The sequence below is a fragment of the Typopeltis vanoorti genome, chromosome 18 (genome assembly GCF_054136105.1).
Source record: "Typopeltis vanoorti isolate ZY-2024b chromosome 18, IOZ_Tvanoo_1.0, whole genome shotgun sequence".
In the NCBI taxonomy this organism is placed as follows: domain Eukaryota; kingdom Metazoa; phylum Arthropoda; class Arachnida; order Uropygi; family Thelyphonidae; genus Typopeltis; species Typopeltis vanoorti.
The window spans coordinates 25472771-25492790 of record NC_143566.1 but is presented as its reverse complement, the minus strand read 5'-3'; the positions used below and the strand labels follow the sequence as shown (position 1 = coordinate 25492790).

Here is a 20020-nt window from a genome sequence, read left to right as displayed (position 1 = left end):
TATTTTTTCCAACATTTTTTTTGCATGCTATTGAGAGTCACAACAAGTCATAAATAATTAATCAGATTAGGACATTAAAGTGTCTCAGTTCTCTCAACTGTAAGTTTAGAATATCTAAGTTCGTTTGAAATAATTTCTGTTTTTCTGTATAATTATTTTTATTTTATAGAAAACTTTCTTAAAAATAAACTTAGTTACATTTTTGTTTAATGCTATACTTTTTTAATTTTATTAACACTCTACGTACATTTTTCCAACTGTTATACAAGCAAAATAGTTACACTTTAAAAACAGCTATGTTCGTAAAAGAAAAGCTAAATTTTCCGACTTGTAATAATAAACAAACTCAGTTTGTTTACTATTACATCCCAGAAGACAGACTGATTACCCTATTGTCGGAATGGATTCTTTTTTCTGACATGCACAGAAGTGTCGAGGGACCTCAAATTGGTGGGCGAACTAAAGCAATTCTAACTAGAAAATCTCTTCCAAACATGAATGGAAGCTACTGACTTTCCAGATTTTGACATTGTAGTTTTTGGAAAGTTTCGATGCTTAACTTCACCAACTGCATTATTGTTATTATATATGAATTCTGCCTACAGCGGGCTGTAAAATTATTATTATTATCCAGGCCAGGAGTCAAAAGACTCATCGTGGGAGGTCATTTTTAGAAAACACAAAGTTTATCATACCACTCCTTAACTCACTGACCATTCCTACTCTAACCACTCTCTCATGCAATGCATTCCACAGTTCAACCACACAAATTATAGTATATTAGTACTAAGGATGAACTAAGTATAATCTGGAAACACTGTTGTTGAGATCAAACTTTATTTCAAGGCGCTTTGGGCCTCTGGTAAGCAGTGTTGTTACATGTCAGGCAATGAAATTCATCTATAACACCTAAAGTTTATTCTGGCACTCACTACAAAACCTATTCATGAAATTGTATACACCTTAAAGCTGGCATGGTGATGCACAGTATTATAAAAATAAACTGAAAGAAAAATGAAAAATAACTAAAAATACTAAATATCTCATCTTTGACATTTTTTTTCCCCTGCAAGAGGCCAAACCTCCTCTGATGAGTCATCACTGTTGGACCTGAAGACTAAGAACACATGAATATGTAAGCGCATCTAGGAATATATTCCTCTTGAATATATTCCAATAATGCAATGAGCAATATTACAATAAAGTGTTATTGTTAATTATTTGAAAAAATATTTCTCCCATGATAGAAAATTTGAGCAATACAATATTAATATTGCAAACAATGCTGATATCCAATAACTCCCTTACAAAAAATTTTTTCCAGGATGCTATTAAAAATACACATAACAGTTGGGGCCTCCTTATCCATTGGGCTAAATGGGCTATAGTCCAGGGGTACTGATCCATATATGTATTAAATAATACATATAATTAATTATATATATTATTTAATTGCTCAATCCAATGTGATTAAGGCACCAAATTTTTTTAGCCCAGGGCGCTCAAACTTGTTAAAACACCACTAATAACAGTACACTAAATATACTTAGTCATCCCTCAATTATCAAGGCCACATTTCAATTTGCTGGTCAGATAACTAAGATCACAATTACATTATGCTTAGAAGTTGGCTAACATATTCAAGGGCCTAGTTATAACTGAGATCAGATAATTGAGGGATCATCTAATGAACAATCTAAAGTTAAAACATTTAGCAATTATTCTGAAAATACTACATACTTACCATGTCTACCAAACCACAAAATTCATCTAACCTCATTAGAATATCATCTATATTTTCTTCAAGAAGCTGTTTCTAAAGAGAAAAATAGTCATTTCTCTTTCTCAATATGTATTGAAATTTTCATTATGAATAACTGCTAATACAAAGGTTCATATAAAACTTAAAACTGCAACTTAATACAAACTCAGTCTGTGAATGATAAGTAATACAGCAATTTCTCGATTAGTGCACCTAATGCGTTCTTTAAAACAGGCGCATTAACCGAATATAATAATCTATGGGAAAAAGTATAATTCGTTCCTCAAATTTCTTTTTTGACCCTTATTTTATTTTTTTTTTTTTTATAAAAGAATTAGGATATATCTCAGCACCTAGTTAAAGGAAAAACATGAAGCTGAATGACAATAAAACATATTCAGAATATAAATTTTATTATTCTACTTCTTAACAAAGCATTGAGCTAATGTAGTTTGGCGAGCATTTTGTTTCTTTTTTTCATACAACTGATGGTATGGCCCTATTGCCTCTTCTACTCTAATGCAAATTTTACTGCTTCGCTCTTCATCAGGGTCAGCCTCTAAGCATTGCTGCTTAAAAACTTCGATTGTATGAAAAATATTTTCAAATTGTTTCTGTGAAATATCTTTTGGCTGACTATCAGTGGTTAAATTTTCTTCATATTCTTCGGGATCTTCCCGCTGCGCATCTAAATTTAGCAGGTCGGAATCGCTCAATTCTTCAGAATGGAATTTAATTAAATCTTGGACATTATCATTGAAGGGGAAGAAAGAAATGAAGGACGTACGAATTAGTCACCAACATGTGAAATCACATGCTTTATAGATAAAATTTCCCAATTGTTATACATGCAAAATAGTTACTTTAAAAACTACAATGATCATAAAAGAGAAGTTAATTTTCCGACACGTAATAATAAAAAACAACTCATCCCAGAAGATGGATTGATTACCCTATTATCGGAATGGATTCTCCTTTTTGTGACATGCACAGAAGTGTCAAAGGGTTTCGAATCTGTGGGCATACTATAGCAGACGACATAAATTTTGGCAGTAAAAATTTGGAACATAGTATACATGGAACTAGTGTAGTATGCCATTTAAAAATAACTTTGTAAAATGTTTTAAGTCTGTAACTAAATTATTTCATCCTTGGTGAGTGATTTTTTAAAATAGTTAGCCATAAAAATGTATAGGTAGAAAATTTTTAAAATCTGTAACATTTATTTTTAAAATGTATATAGGCGCACTAATCGAATTTGGGTATCAAAAAAAGATGACACACTAATCGGGGGCACATTAATCGAGGGATTACTGTATAGGCCTATTAATCAATATTTATTAAATGGGGTTTGCATTCAAATAACTGACTATTTTGCAATACTCTCTTTGGGTTATGTAAGGATTTTTCAAATGCTAGGTAAACATATAATAGGTGTTTATTTCTTCAAATTTATTTAACATAATGACCAAATTTCAATTAGTAGTGACAATACCTTTTGTTGCAAATACCTGGATTCGAAGGTTCTCCAGGACATGAAGACCCTTTATAAGGCAAAATCACATCCATCTGAAAACAGTCTCAGATGGATGTGATTTTCCTCTTAGAAATGCAGGATTTCAATCCCCACAAAACAAGCAAACAGGCAAGAAGAGCCTATGCAATTTACAGAAAATTTTCTAATGGTCATACGATTAACCACCTCATTATAATAATGTTATAGAAAACAAGAGTACTTGATAAGTAATAGGTTTAACTGCCATCTCCCCCAGAAAAAGACCACAAAAAAGAAGAAAGAAATCATTAAATAAACATTATTATTTAATAAAATTTTTATCAATACAATTATAGTGAAAACAGAAGAAATTAATGTTTAAATGTTTCTTTGGTATTCTTTCTTTCTTTTTTTTTTTTTTTGTAGAAATTGTTCTTTTGCCTCTAAACAACTATTCTGTGGTCTTATCTAATGAACTAATAGTTTCCCTTTTTAAACAACAGTAATACAATAGCAGTACTGATGTTTCAGCATCCCTGGTACATCCTTTCTGTCTTATTTTTAGATCATGATAAAATTTTTCATGAATATATAAAAATTTCACATGTGAAACTTTGCATATTAAGACAGACTGAAGGAATATGGCTCCAAAGTTAGGAAACAGAAGGAGAGGGGATGTAGCATACAAGCTTACAAGGGGATCTTACAGTAGAGATATTTTATCGGGAAAATTTTGCAGCTTGTGCCAGGCAAGGTAGAACTCTGGGTTATCTCGAAGCTGAGTAAGGATGTGTTCAGGAAGCATACAATGTTAATGCAGGAATAATAATCTTAATTTTAAATCTTTATTGATTTTGGATAATTTCCCTGGACACCCCATTGGCTTTGGCAGTCTAGTTGGCCGAGTGGTTAGCATATCCGTTCTCCTACCAATGGGCATGAATGTTTGTGATTGTCTTAAGGAAAGAGATGAATTTTATCGCCCAATGTGAGATCACTGCCTGGCTTGAAAAAACTCCATGTCTGGTCTTTAGAGTAGGATTTCCAGACTATGTAAAAAATTAAAAAAAAACAAAATGGTGTATAACAATATCACTGAAAAAGTGACAGCTATTTGGACGAGGCTAGCATACATTCTTCTGGGCAGTTTTCAGGAGGAAAAACGTTGCACCTCAAGATGAGACCAACTAACTCATGTTTAGTTGAAAAGCTTTCATGCAAGTTTTGTTTAGATTCCAGGTAGGATTTGAACCAGGTCTTTCCAACCAAAGGGCATTGTTAATAATTCACTGAGCTATGTAAGCACATGAAAAAGGGAACCTTGCTGCAAAAATTATATTTTAGATCACTCATGACTTCTGTACCAAGAAAAATTAAGTACATGAAACTTGAAGTATGTTCTTAGCTTTGAATCACTTCCAGGATCTGATTCTCTCTCTCTCTGTGCCAGGTCATGTACTTAATTCACTTGGTGTGAGCTGATGGAATGCCCCCAGTTTTGGAAGTCTTTTTATAACTTATATTGTCATCATTTTCTAAATCCAGTGAAACAACTGCATTAATTGATTCTAGAGGTAGATTAGACATATAGATGACAAACAGAAGATCAGATAGTAAAGGATAATGCAAACCTATAAATGCCATTCCTAGCATTTACAGATTTGCACATTACTTTGAAAATAATATCCTTCATGGCTTTTCTGGTTAACACCAGACCAACAAGATAGCAATAGAAAGACTTTTTTTTGTTACCTTGACTCCATTTCTTCCATAAGTAGTAAAGTGTGATAAATTTTTGGTAATGCTATAGTTTATCTTGATCCCAAAGATAAACTATCACATACAATAAAATGTCTCCAGGATCTTTATCCTAACTCTTGATGACAATGTATAAATGAAAAGTAAATGTGCTCAAACAGATAACCACACAGGCAGACCCCAACTTACATAAGAGTTACATTCCACGAACTTTATGATCCAAATTTTATGTAAGTCAGATTTAATTTCCTCACCCATTAAACATCCTACTGGCTATGTGTTTATAGTACATACATACGTAGTGTATTAACAAATTTTAAAAGTTATTTGTTAATTTCAGTCACAGAATTCTCACAAAAACTATATTCAAATGTGTAATTATTAATGGTCAGGAATATAACACAGTATAAAATAGTGCAATATAACAGAAAAGATTTTAAAAAATATTTCGTTTGGACATTTGACATTTCTTATAAAACTGTCAAGAGATGACTGAACAGTGGCTTGTTTCTTCTCTTCATAAATTTCTCTGTGAAAGGCTAATGCCTCATCTATTTCTCTATCGACTTTCAAGAACTGCAAGGCATTTGGATCCATGCAAACACTAAAAACATGCAACTCTAAAATATAAAAATGCAACATATTCAAGCTGAAAGCGATATTGAAGAAAGCTGGCCAATGCACCATATGGTATAGAACCACCGTTAATTTCAGTTAAATCCGAATTTAAGCAAGTTAGGAACTGCCTGTACATGCCATTATTATTTTTATTCATCTAAAAATCGAGATGTAAGCAGAAGAATTTCTCATAAAATATTAATACCAAAATCACTTGTTTAATATTTTTATTTGTAAAATTTTTGGTAAGTTTCATAGCCATCGTCAATACAGTAATAGGAAAAATTCTAGAAAGATCAACAATTTAATTGAAAGCATGTGATATTACATGCACTATATGCTGCAGGAGAATAGCTCCATCTGCATTAATAGATATTCAAAATAAATTACAATAAATTAATTTAGCTAATTAATTTTAAATATAAGCAAAATTTAATTACAATTAAGGAACACATGAATGATGAGTATTAGTTAAATAGAACTTCCCAGAATTTAGAAAGTTTTAGGCAATCACTTTTATTCAGGTTGTGAATATGTGCTTCACAGCTTTCTTTGTAGAGTCTTTCCAGAAGAAAGAAACTTTTGTGTAACATGCTGGTTTTATCAGTGGTTTTCACTGGTTTTATTTACAAAACACGATTCATTACAAACTAAGTAAATTACAAATTAAGTAAGAACACCAACTGTTGTGTTAATGAACATAATGTTAAACTAAACAATGTAAAATATTTCTTAATGTGCCAAGTAAGATTATCTAAATGAATCCATTTCTGGGAAATGAAAAAATAAAGATGAAAAACACTGACTTTTATATAGTATTTTTTTAACCAGAATTTTAGTTTACAAATGTGCAACTTTAATAAAAATTCCAATGCAGTTTTTTTTTTAACCACTGCTGGTATCTTAAAATGCAATGAAAGTTTAGATGGCTTAATCCTGTCATTTATAATATCATACAATCACAAAGAAGTGTTTGTGCCATTATATAAGGCACTGATTGCACCTCATCTACATTTGCGCACACAAATTTGGTCACCAAGATATCTGGGTGATAAGGAAATCAAGTCCAGGGGTGACTAACACTTTTGCAGCATTGAGAACAGATGTAGCCTGAGGGTATATACTCTCCAAAGCTTATCAGATAGGCAATAAAGAGACAATACGATTGCGAATTGAAAAAGATACAAGAAAATTACTGCACAGATGACAGAAAAACAAGGAATCATTACTAGAAGAGGTGTAAGGCTCATGTGAATAAGTGAAGATTCTTTTGCATGGAGGGTGGTGAATGAGTAATGCATTGCTAGAAGCTGATGCCAAGTGTATTCAAAACAAGGTATGACACACGTTTGATGAAAACTAGCCTCCTGCAATGGATTTTGTGACTCTATGAAGGGATGGAAAATATTTGATTAATTAATTTGTGCGCAATTTTTTTAAAGGCATGTTTTATATTCATACATTTCAACTTGTAATTACAGATATTAGAAATAATAATATATTTCTAATATCTGTAATTTCTAATAAATCGGGATTTGTTATCACTGCTATATATATACATATATAGCAGTGCTATATATATACATATATAGCACTGACACGTATCCAGTTCAATAAAGCGTATCCATTTTTGGTGACGGAGCAAATCAAAATTATTTCAAGAAATAAAAATTAAAAAAATAAACACTTTGTAACATATGTAGTGTCAAATTTCAGTGGTATTAATCGCAATTTACTTTTTTTTTTAGCAGTGTTAAAAGTATATATAACGTTCTACAGTCAAATCTCTCATTACTTTTAATACATACCTCGTAGGATGCATCTACTTTAGCATATTTTGAATAATCATTGGCCACTTCATATGCATAATCACTCATTAATTTTACACTTCCTCTTTCTGATGGGGTTATGCTTATAAATACATCCTGTTGAGATGAATCGATTGAAGTGGGCGTAACAGAATTTAAAGAGTTAATTTTGCTACCATTGACAGATACATCACCCACAGTTGCCATTTTAACATGTAGTATCTAGAACGTCCTCTGGTAACAGATAAACGAAATAAAAGTTCGCTTTCAGTTGTTGCTCCGTTTTCACCCAAGGCACAATACGCGCATGGCAAAAAAGTGTAACGCGCAGTAGGATATCACACACGTTTCCATATTGATTTGATAGGGAAACTGCATTCCTCTGTAAATACCGTAACAGTCTTCTTATATATAAATATAAATAGCATAAAAGAGTGTTCCAAATAAATAAATAAAATCAGCATCTGGAAAAAAGAATTGCCTTTCACACAACGTAATGTGGTTTTAGTCTAAGTAATTTTTGGCATTAGGGAATGTGATTAATTGAACATGACATCCTAACATGAACAGAAGTTGACTGGTATAATATATAATATATTTAGAGAGTATGTGTGGGGAAAAACGGTATGAGGGTATTCTTCTTCTATCAAGCTACTCTTGAGAGCAGAAGAATATTGTGCGTTGAATTTGAATTTGAATTTGAAGATAGCTTTGAATATATAAAATGAAACCAAAGGGGGTTACAGGATAGAATAATTAGCGGGGTGTTGTTATAGGCTGGGAAATGCAGACGGCGAGCAGAAAATTGGATAAGTTGGTGCAACAGGTGATCATTATAGGAAATTTTAACTGCTAGCTTTAAATTTAATAGTCAGGGTCGTCACCAGATTAGATCGCGCCCTGAGGGAAACGATTAAATATCGCCCTGGATGGATTATAAGACAAAAATATAAGAAAATCTCCAATTGCTATTTTTTTTTTTATTACAAGAGAAACGTTAATGCAAAACGATTACATAATAATATTAATTAAATGTTTGTAATAGACAATCTGTTTATAAGCTCTTCTAAATTTAAATTACAATCTATGTCCGCCTCTATCCGTATAGTTGCAAGACCAACCAATCTTTCTTGGGTCATTGCTGTTCGCAAAATAAGTTTTAATCAGTTTAAGTTTGGAAAAACTTCTTTCTGCACTTGCTACGCTAACAGGAAGTGTTAGTGTAGCGACGGCGCCTACCGCAATATGGCTGAACGAGCGCCTTTATTAAGCCGCGCCGTGAGGTAGCTGCCTCTATGCTACACCCTGTCGACGATACTGGCTACAGTATAGAGTGTGCAGAGAAAATAACACGTAGTAATAAGAAAAGAGTACATCTGGAATGCATAAAAGACGGTTATCTTAGGCAGAAAGTGATGGAGGAAGCGAAGATGGAGTTTTGAATTTGATTCTAGCATTAAAGGATGTTATTGTGATTCAAATATCTACAAAAATGTTCTTCAGGAGGAAGAAATTTATGCAGAATTACAAGGCAGGTTAAGGTAGATTTAGGAACCACCTTAACCCCCAATCAGGGGTGAATTCTCCATGCTTGCTGTGCAAGCTCATTAATTGAGAAAGAAGTCATATTTATTTGTTAATAAATGCACTCATTTATAAGCATTCCATTTAAGCTTTTATTTTTAGACAGAAACGTCTTAAGTTTGCGCGACAATAATTGAGCTTTGCGTTATGTATCGAAGGCCGATACTTGCTCGTCTAGTTAAAGCTACCTTGGCTTGCTCGGTTGTAGGAGCTTCCAGGTCTTCGTTGCAGCACTGCAATTTCATGCGCGGGCATAGCCATTTCCGCTCTCTTCACGTCGCCTTAAACACAGGCCATACGCAGTGAAAGTAGCTCTAGCCGATGAGCTTCAGTCAGCCTTTACAAGTGTGCGTGTTGCTTGGGAAAATTAAGTTACAACCAACTTTTTATGACGATGTTATTGACCAGTTCATAAAGAAGAAGAACTATAGGGTAGAATTTTTATTTAAGTAGCTAAATTGAAAAAGAGAGAATATTATTTGTAAAATAAATGTTGTATTTGTATGATTAAATGTACATAAATTTCTAAATACATAGTTTTAAATGGGCAGTCATTCATTATTATGCTAATCAGACTTCAATCACACCTCTTATTCCCTGAATGATAACAAGCAAGCGTGAATTTCAAGACTATCATTCGCCCCTGCCACCCATGAACTAGAGCATAGATGAATGAACGTGAAAGAAGGAAGTACAATGCATGGGAGTTAGTTAAGAAATATTTTATAATAGTGGTGGTATATTATACTCATAGAGAGAGAGAGGAAGAGAAATATATCTGAATCGACTGACAGGGGAGATCACCCGTTTCACTTCAGATTTACCAGGAATTATAAATAAAGATAAGATTGTTGCAGAAGTGTAAGGAGGACGGTTACTTGAGGTGAGGAGTTATAAATATCAATCTAATTAAAGTAACCAGTAGAGTAAGGAGGGGAAAAAAACTAAAATATGAGAGGGGCTTAACACAGTGATTTAATAAGAAAAACCAAGGTAGTCATTAGGCCAGTCAGAGTAGAAATGACCTTTCCGGATAGAGAAAGGTGGTCAGGTAACTAATGTAAATATTGTTGAACTTTTAAATGATCGTCACCAGTGTTCCATTGTGGGTAAGAGAAGAGTTGAAAGATTAAAAGTTAATGCGGTGACTGTAGATAGAATACTAAGGGTATCAATAAGCGATTGGACAAGATAATATTTTGCCACGTATTTTTAAGAGAATGTGCTAAGCTACTGACAATGTCATCGACTTGATTGTTAAATGAAAAATCTTGCATAGATATGAGGAATGGAAATAAGATAAAACAGTACCATTTATGCAAGGATGGTATTAAAACCACCTAACCGGCCATTATGGATCAAATACGCATCCTCATACGCTTCGTGTCCATCAATGTAATATCAATGGTATTACAATTTTAATATGCACTTCGCATCCATGATAACCTGAACGTATATATACGTCTAGGCCGGTAGCGTGGTTAAAATGGAAACACGAAATGATAGACTTTGCTTCCATTTCTTTAATAGTGCAAATTGCAAATAAAGATTTCGAAGAAAGCAAGACATATAGGTTTTAGTAAATAAGGGTGTAATTATTTATGGAAGTCACTGTGTTTCTTAAAGGGCATTGCTATTTTATTCACTTGGTCAGATTTAATAATGTAATAAGAATGGCTAATGAGAGGAATACGTATACTGCCATCTTTCTAGATTATGTAAAAGCACTGAAAGGTTACTGCATGATTAGATAGATTATATATCACAAATTGCAAACGGATTACAGTGATATTTAATTGTTGCAGATGATGAGAGAGAGAGAGGATGAAGAGACTTATTATGGATGATATTGACGGCCTGGTTCTTCAAGAGAATTTGAACAGGTTGAAAAGTTTCGTAAATGAATGAGGATCCAGTTTAATGTAAATAAGGAACAAAGTTAAGGTTTAAGGAGCACATTGCAAAGTCTGAAGACAACTCATAAGGTAACAATAGCAGCGAAAAGGATACTGACTATCAGATATAAGGTTATATATTTATATACATATATAGTGTTTCCCCAGTATCCTTCTGTCAAGTCCTAATAAGGCTACATCTGAACTGTTGTGTGGATCTGGTCACCTGGAATTAGATAAGGATGAGGAAACTTTGGAAGAATGCAGTGAGGCGGTGCTGTTTTGATGCATCATTGACTATAGGGATATTTCCCAAAAGGAAAATGAAGAGCTTTTCTAGAAAATACAACCCTAGAAGTTGTACAAGGAATCAGTAAGCAAAACAAACTTCAGATTAGATTATTAGATCCGATATCTTCAAATGAGCTTCTAACTCCATGGAGGTTCTATAATAATAATAATAATAATACATAAAAGCCATTTTTGATATTGCTATGACAGTTTGAATTCAATCGGAGTTTACTGTTCTGCATAATCATCTCTTATACTGCCCAAGAACTGAAAATGAGTTAGTTCATTGCATACTGCGGATATCATAAGATATTTCATCAGCTACTAGAGATTTTTCCTCCACAAAAGAGGCAAATAGGCCAGAAAATATATTAAGGCAACAGGCATAACTGGATGTATTTAGCTACCTGGTTTGCCCTCATAAAATTGCTTCGACTGTAATTCGAACCGATCTAACCCACCTATTTCAATGTTGTGAACTGCGATTCTGTTCACAACATTGAAATAGGTTCCACATAATTTTATAGGTTCCACTTATTCTTTAAAATTATGTTCCACATAATTTTAAAGAATAAGAGGCTGTTATATATGAAAGGCAGGATAGCAACTTTTCGAGTTAAACAAGGGTACATTCAACTGCTTCCTCAAATTTCCAAGCTTCGTACAGACTAATGGACACATCTGGAGGGAAGCTAGATATGAAAATGAATATACAGTCAAGGAACATACAAAGGACATACAGTCCCTTAAGTTGGCTCATTACCTACCCAGAGTGACCTTCGTAATCATAATCTTAGGATAAGGTGGTCAGTCTTATGCCTCAATATACAGTTTCTTCCGGCAAACAGGAAGAAACCCTGCTACCCACGTATGAGACGGGCTAACACCCTTTTAGTTCAAAGACAGACATTTCGTTATCTGGAATGAAGATCGCTTAGGCAGGAAAACGTCTAGTAAAGGTCTCAAAATATTTTGGAAGTTCATAGCGACTAATTAGTCACGAGGCAGCTGCCTCATCGATAGTGTCGCCCTGGATGAAATAGTTACCTTTAAACACACGACCTTTTAAACTCTGTTGAATATAGAAAAGTAAGTCCAACAGAAACTTGACTTTTTTTCTTCCCGCCACCAAACAAAGTGGCCAAGAGTACACATGCCATTTTCTAATAAGAATGTATATTGATACATAAGACTGACCACGTTATCTAAAAAGCATGTTATGAACACAATCTTATAACAATCTGGTAGGTTGTATGCTTGTAAGTAGCAAGGATAATAATCATTATTATTAGTAGTAAACCAGTGGCATATTATGGTCATTACAAAGTATTGGTTAAGCTGTCAACATGATGCACTGATGTGCAATAAATTTTGCAAATTTCCTGTGGGAGGTTGATGTACTGTATATAGAGAGAATATATAAATATTAAGAAAAAGATCTGGTCCTCATAGGTTTGCTAACTAAATTCTTGTTCATCTGTTGGATGTGCCACCTTTCCGGTTCTTCTTCTGCACTTCAGTGAAACGTTCCTGTATCTATAATAAAAACATTCCCTAACAACTTACTTCTGTCATATCCTCTCCTATACGTCTCTACTAAACTTCAAAACCCATAATATCTGAATCTGCTTTCGGTGCAAAAGCGCACTTTGAACTTTTTAAACCACTTTTTCATCATCTTGAAATCAGATCAGAGTACGGTGATTTAAATGTGACCATATCAAGGCCTGAGAGAGAGATAGAAAACTTCTTTATTCCTTCCATATCATATTCCTACTTATTATAGTGTTCTCTGCACTGCCTTTACCACCTTGAAATGTCTTGTGAAATTTGCCTACCTAAACTTTATTAAAAATGTCAAATATAATTCCACCAAGAGCTCCCTTTAGAAAAAGACTTGATAACTCTCATCATGAAGTTTCATATAACTGCTTATCACTTCTGAATTCTGGCTGACTAATTTTTCCAACATAGTTCTTCATAAATAGAAACCTAAAATCTGCTGAGTTCTGGAAAATCGATGCATGCTGGAGTCGGGGAGTTAAAGAGGCAGTCATAGAAAATAAGAAAGCATATCACAGTTCCAAGTTAGTAAGTTGGCATGTGTCTCTGAAAAAATGCAGAGAAAAACGTAAGAGGTGTAAAGCAAGTATAAAATTAGCTAAAGAGCTTCCTGAGAACACTTTAATAAGAATATGGAAGATAAATATTAGGGAGGCGGTAAACATTACTTTGCACGGTTCCTTCATGCAGCACGAGGAGTCATCATAGGGGACCTAAACAATCCACCCAATATCTATAGTACCTCTAATTGAACTCAATGACAGACAAAGCACTCATAACAGACTCTAGCGATCCATTACACTCATTCGCCACTCTCCAAGCGAAAAAAATGTAGGCCTCACACCCTCGCTAAATTTCTAGGGATTACCCCTTGTTCTGCTCTGCTCTAAAGTGCTGAAATATTCTCTGTATCAATCCTAAAAAACCATTCGGTAACATTTAAATGTTTTCATCGTATCCCTCTTTTCAGCCCATCATCCAACTTTTGCAATCCTCATAGGGAACATTCCACTAACCACTCGATCTTGGTCACTCGCCTCTGGATGCTCTTCATCACGTTTCATCTCCAAGAAACCCAGGTGACCAGACCTAAGCACAAAAGTCCGGAGTTGGACATAACAAGGCCTCATAAAGGGAATTGATAACTTACTCTCTCTTCTTGTTAGCATGGTCTTTAATGAACCGTGCAATCCTCTGAGCTAGGTTGGCAACCTTACCAATATGCCCTCGGAACTTCAATTCTTTATTTACTAAAAAAAAAAATTGGTGGAAAAAATGAGAGACCTCTGAGTGCAGTTGTGTTTTTATCGATCAAAGATAAGTGACAAGTGAAGCCACTTCTTGAGGATGAGACTTCTTGGATATCTTCATTACACCATATTCTGTGAACAGGGGCGAATGCTGGTCTTGAAATTCACGCTTGCTCTTATCATTCAGAGAGTGAGAGGTGTGATTGAAGTCTGATTAGCAGAATATTGAATTACTGACCATTTAAAACTATATATTTAGAAATTTATGTACATTTTAATCATACAAATACAAGATTTATTTTACAAATGATATTCTATCTTTTTCAATTTAGCTACCTGAATACAAATTCTACCCTACGGTTCTTCTTTGTGAACTAGTCAATAACATCGTCATAAAAGTTGGTTGTGATTTAATTTTCACAAGCAACAAGCACACTTGCAGGGCCGGATTTCGACTTGCTGAGGCCCTAAGCTATATAAAATCCAGAGGCACCGTACTGTTTTAAATTACATCAGCTGGTCTCAGAAAAATTTAAAATATATACGCCTTTTCAATATATGAAAATATATTGTCTTTTAATTTTTATTAAAAAAAAATACTAAAGCATGCGTTTACAAAATCACAAATAATTATATAATTAAATGGTTTTAAAAACGACAAATAAGGCTCATAGAACAGAAAGTTTTAAATTAAAATAGGAAAATAAAAAGTAAAAATTAAATTAATATAACAACATAATTGGTAATATATAAAAAATTAATCTTTTATTCAGGTGAAAATTTGACAGTAGACATCACATAAAATTGGGTACCCAAAATTCCAAATAATACAGGTACATATATATATAATAAATTAATATTGAAAATATGGAGTGGATAAATTGTTATAATACAACAAAACTTAATAGAACTAATAACCGTATTTTCCGGTGTATAAGAAGCACTTTTTTACCTTAAAAATTCATCTTAAAAATAGAGTGCGTCTTATATAATGAAGGTTAAGATTGTTTCTTCTTTTCAAAGTCATACGCACTCCCTTTTATGTTCCAAGATCTTTGTAGGCGGTTAATGGTGCAATCAAATTGATGCGTGACTTCTAGCGCGTCGTTGGCTAAGAACGGAGAGTCCCTATCCAAGCTTCATAATATCTTATCCGAGTAAATATTTTATCCATTTTTTTTTAAAACCATACTTTAAAGTTTAAGATTTTTCCAGAAAATTGTATTAAATTTCTTGGGTGCGTCTTATACACCGGAACACACGGTATTATATAATCCTCTAAAAGGATCTAAGATATAACTTAAAACATTTTCTTTCTTGATTTTCCCTAGGGAAAACTAAATCAATCTTGTCTTGAAAGATAATTTCATACAAATTTTGTGTTGAAAATGTTCTTTTCAGGGTAGGTAGCCTTGACTAGACGAGTAAGCATTGGCATTCGACAGGGTTGCCAGATTGGCCATTTCATGGCCGAATTTCAAAAATTTGGCACTTTTTTGAACTCCGGGGTCATGAAAAAATCAGTTTGGCCAGTTATGCAAATGTGGCCACTAATTTAGCCATTTTTACAAAGATTTCAAATCATATGCATTATTTACTTAGTTTAATATTGTTGTCGCATTGTAAGGCTAGCTGCTGGTACCCCTTACAATGCGACAACGATATTAAACTTACTAAAAATGTTTGTTCGATGAAGTCATAATGAGCCTTTGGTAGCTGGCTAATAGTTTGTTACTATGACTTCCTTAATAACACCAAGCATGGTTGAGCTTCATTCACAAAGCTCCCGTTCGCTATTGTTGCGATAAACTTGATGCAGTTCTGTTGAAAAGTACCACTAAACAAAATTGAGTAGCATTCTTTCATACTCGTATTTTCGAGCCACATTTAAATTAGTTAAAGTTTCAAAATTTATGTTTCAGGTGCATTCAGAGTGATTACAATGGTAAGTGATTTTAGTATAAGTAATGAATAATTTTTTAATATCGTTTATAAACTCGATCTTTATCTTGGTTATATTTTTGTTATTTTCCCTTTACCAGATTGGTGTTTGCTGTGCCAGATTAGTATTGGTACAACAAATTTTGTAGTACTATTATCTATAATTTATTTAAATTAAGGAGATATTCAATCCCACATTGTTTTAAAGCCGAATAAGAAACTCAGAGATTGGAATCAGAGACTTTCATGCCGAGTATAGTAAACTATAAAAGTATCGCCGATTACTAGCGTGAGCTAATGCAAATAGTCCACGTACGTAGTACAATCTCGGACAACTCGCAGCAAAGGTGGTAAAGTTCTGATCGCTATTCTCGGTATTTTCCATAAAGCAGAGTATATAAGTTCTTTTTGCTATACCCTTTGGTATCTTTTGGTCTAGCTACTCATTGATGAAGCCTCAAACAAGGCTGAAACCGGTCTGGGTAGTGACCTCCCACCATAATGTAATAACAGCATGAATAGCGATCAGAACTTTACCACCTTTGCTGCGAGTTGCCCGAGATTGTACTACGTACTTGGACTACTTGCATTAGCTCACGCTAGTAATCGGCGATACTTTTATAGTTTACTATACTCGGCATGAAACTCTCTGATTCCAATCTGTGAGTTTCTTATTCGGTTTTAAAACAATGCGGGATTTAATATCTCCTTAATTTCAATAATGTTTATATCGCCGAAATGAAGCCTATTGGCTCTTTATATTTAAGTAATCTATAATTTGTTTTTTGTTTCTTCATTTTCTGAATTGAGATTCCGAAATGAAGCCTATTGGCTCTTTATATTTAAGTAATCTATAATTTGTTTTTTGTTTCTTCATTTTCTGAATTGAGATATTTTGTTTTTTGCAAGCCCTTTAATAAAATGCCAAAGCACAAAAGTGATAATAGAGGTGTAAGAAAATATAAAAAAATAGTGGGAAGTAAAATATTTGTGCCTGAAATCTGATGATGGACAACATGCATATTGCACGTATTGCAAAACTAACGTGCTGCCAAAACTTTATAACATATCTGTTCACGAAAAATCAAAGAAACACCAATATAAATCTCCCAGTACATCAACTCTAGATAAAGTTATCAAATCGTCCATGAATGACCAGGAAAAACAAGCAGAAATAGAACTTAGCCTTGCAATAGCATGTCATTCCTCAATTCGTGCTGTAGATCATATAAGTGAAGTAGTTAAGAAACATTGCCAAAATAGTGTTCTTGGTGGCATTAAACTGCACAGAACCGAATGTATTGCAATTATAGAAAATGTAATTGCTGCTTCATTGAAAGAGCAACTGAAGCACGATTTAGAAGGTAAAAAGTATGTATTATTAGTATATGAATCTACAGATATTGCAATACAATAGCATTTGTGCATAGCTCTTAGATTTTTTTGCAATGAAACAAATAAAATTCACTCAGGTTTCTTGGGTCTTCTACCTGTTGTAGAGACAACAGCGGAGGTTTTATTTAATAAAATTTCAGAAGTGTTAGCTTCATATAATCAAACTCTTAAGAACTGTATTGGGTTTGCTAGTGATGGTGCTGCTGCTATGGTTGGAAGTAACAATTCCCTGTGGACTAGGATTAGAAATGAAAATCCGAACCGTATTCAAATGAAGTGCATTTGCCACTCTCTGGCAATTTGTATGCAGCATGCATTTTCAAAGCTGCCATCCAATGTTGGATTCATTTTGAGTGAAATTCCTTCGTGGTTTTCAAATAGCAATATGAGAAGAGAAGATTTTAAGGCTCTTTTTAAAGCGATGAATTGCAGTTGAAGATTACCAGGAACGAGATGCATCCCTTCCATTTATGAAATTGTCCAAGACAAGGTGGTTAGTGAGAGGTAAAGTCTTCAAAAATATACTGCTAAATTGGGAAGAATTAATTGCGTACTTCACCTGCTGTGAACAATCTGGAGGTCAGGATACAAGGCATAAGGCATGGTTGATAAAAGAGATGTTACAAGATAGGATGAATTATTTTTACTTAGTATTTGCTACTTCCATTGCTAAAGAGTTCGAAAGGCTTAATGTTTTGTTCTAGCAAACCTATGATGATCCTTACGATCTTGCCAAAGAACTGCGCGCACACAGAGATAGTCTTTATCAAAGGCTGTACAACGAAGGTGGAACATGCAAAAGAGTAGAAAATGTAGACTTTGGAATTAAATTTGATCAAGAAATTAGGACGTACTTGATCAGCTTTAGCACTTCTCCTAATATGGAACATGAAGATAATAAAATAAAGTCTGTGAAATTTAGGTGCCAAGCCATGCTTCAAGAATCGTTTGATCAAGTGAACAAGTGGTTCCCTGAGTGAGCTGATATATTTAAAGGTCTGTCACTTTTAAATCCTAATGTTATTCTAAGCCAAACAAAAAAAGGAAAATTTTCTGATCTGCCATTTTTCCACCGAATAAACGATGTTGATATAGTCGAAGTCCAATACAGAAAAATTAGCCTTGTTGCGTGGAATGAAGAAGAAAACAAGATGGAATCCCTAAGGAAGCTTTAGAATTTTGACAAGCAGTATCCAAACACAATAATTTTAAAGAACTGTCGAATTATGCCCTAACATGCCATATCGTGCCAGCAAGTAACGCAACAGTTTAACGAATTTTTTCTTATGTAACATCTATCAAAACTAAACCCAGAAACAGGATGCAAATTAAACTGCTGGATTCAATTGTAAGAATCCGTTCATTCTTAAGTGATAACAATATGTGATGCCAAAACTTTAAATGCACTCCCGAAATGCTACAAATGCACAGCAGCAAAACCCTTTACGACTCGACTGCAGAAAAAGAAGAACAAGATATTCAGTATCTTGAGGAAGTGCTGTCAAATTAACAGCTGAGTTTCACTGGAATACCCTTTACACTCTAAAATAAAAACTTGGGAAATCCTAAGGTCTGGTAACACTGAGCTATACTTGCCGTTGAATTACAGACGTCGCTGATTTACGAAACTGTATGCGCAGTTCGTGTTGCAACGCTGAAGCACGTGCTTCCGGATCTGACAACGTTAGTTTGACATGAAAACGTGTAAACAATTCTGGTGTGCGTGTTTATATTAGTAACATCGGAGACGACTAGGGAACGTACGTGAATGATCGAGGACAAGTGCGAGCGACTCTCACTATCAAGGTTACACACAACACACACAGAGAAGTCTGCTGAAGACTCGATTGCCTGAAATTCATCAGTGCTGAATGGCAAACGGCTGTACAACCACGGGAATGAATTGGATGCTTTTTTTTTAAGGAGAGAGAGAGAGAGAGGTGTGTGTGTGTGGGGGGGGGGGCTTGTCTTCACGAACGAATGATTTTATTATTTTGTTGTTGTTGTTGTTGTTGCATCTGCATCGCTAGAAATGTACAGAAAATTTCGACGATTGCCTTAAGATTAATTAATTAAAAAAATTGTCTTTTTCTGGAAATGCACGTGAAAAGTCATTGATTTGATAAGAACTTTTGAACGGGAGCATGAATAATCATTTACCATTACAGATTTGGCAACTCATTCGTGTGTGATGGACAGAGGTCGTGATGAGTCCAAAGACTCATCGATCCAAAGAAATAAAGCAATAATATTGTTGTACCGTCGAAGTTTCTAAATCTCTATTTTTTTTTTTTTTGCAATCTGAAATTCGTTGTTCAGCGATCTGCTGAAATTATTCAAAAATTTAGCAATTCTATGCTATATTTTCAATATGTAAAACTTCATGCATACTACGCAAAAGAAAATTCAGTAGTGTGTTATATTATATTATATTTTATTTTATTTTAATTTAATTCTAAACATTGATAGGTCTTAGAAATATGCGATAATAATCATCTTGGCTGGAGGAAAAGCTAAACCCTTAGATTACTCTCACTGCTATTGAGAAAGACAAGAGAGACCCGTTTCTCAAGAAATCACACTAAATTGCCTCAAGCTGTAGTGCAGAATACATCAAGAATATCTTGTTTTTGTTTAGATTATATTTGGTCATTCAAACA

General features: G+C 33.9%; 1 protein-coding gene across 1 annotated transcript in view; it reads right to left on the bottom strand.

Moving 5' to 3' along the window:
• Positions 1-7668, bottom strand: part of Blos4 (biogenesis of lysosome-related organelles complex 1 subunit 4) — a 70088-nt gene extending 62420 nt beyond the window's left edge. Inside the window, exons 1-2 of the mRNA XM_090408449.1 lie at positions 7442-7668; positions 1745-1816 (exon numbers count right to left, since the gene is read on the bottom strand). Of these exons, the coding sequence (XP_090264575.1) occupies positions 1745-1816; positions 7442-7648 (279 nt within the window). The 5' untranslated portion in view covers positions 7649-7668. The remainder of the gene's footprint in view (positions 1-1744; positions 1817-7441) is intronic.
• Between the last annotated feature and the right edge of the window lie 12352 nt (positions 7669-20020).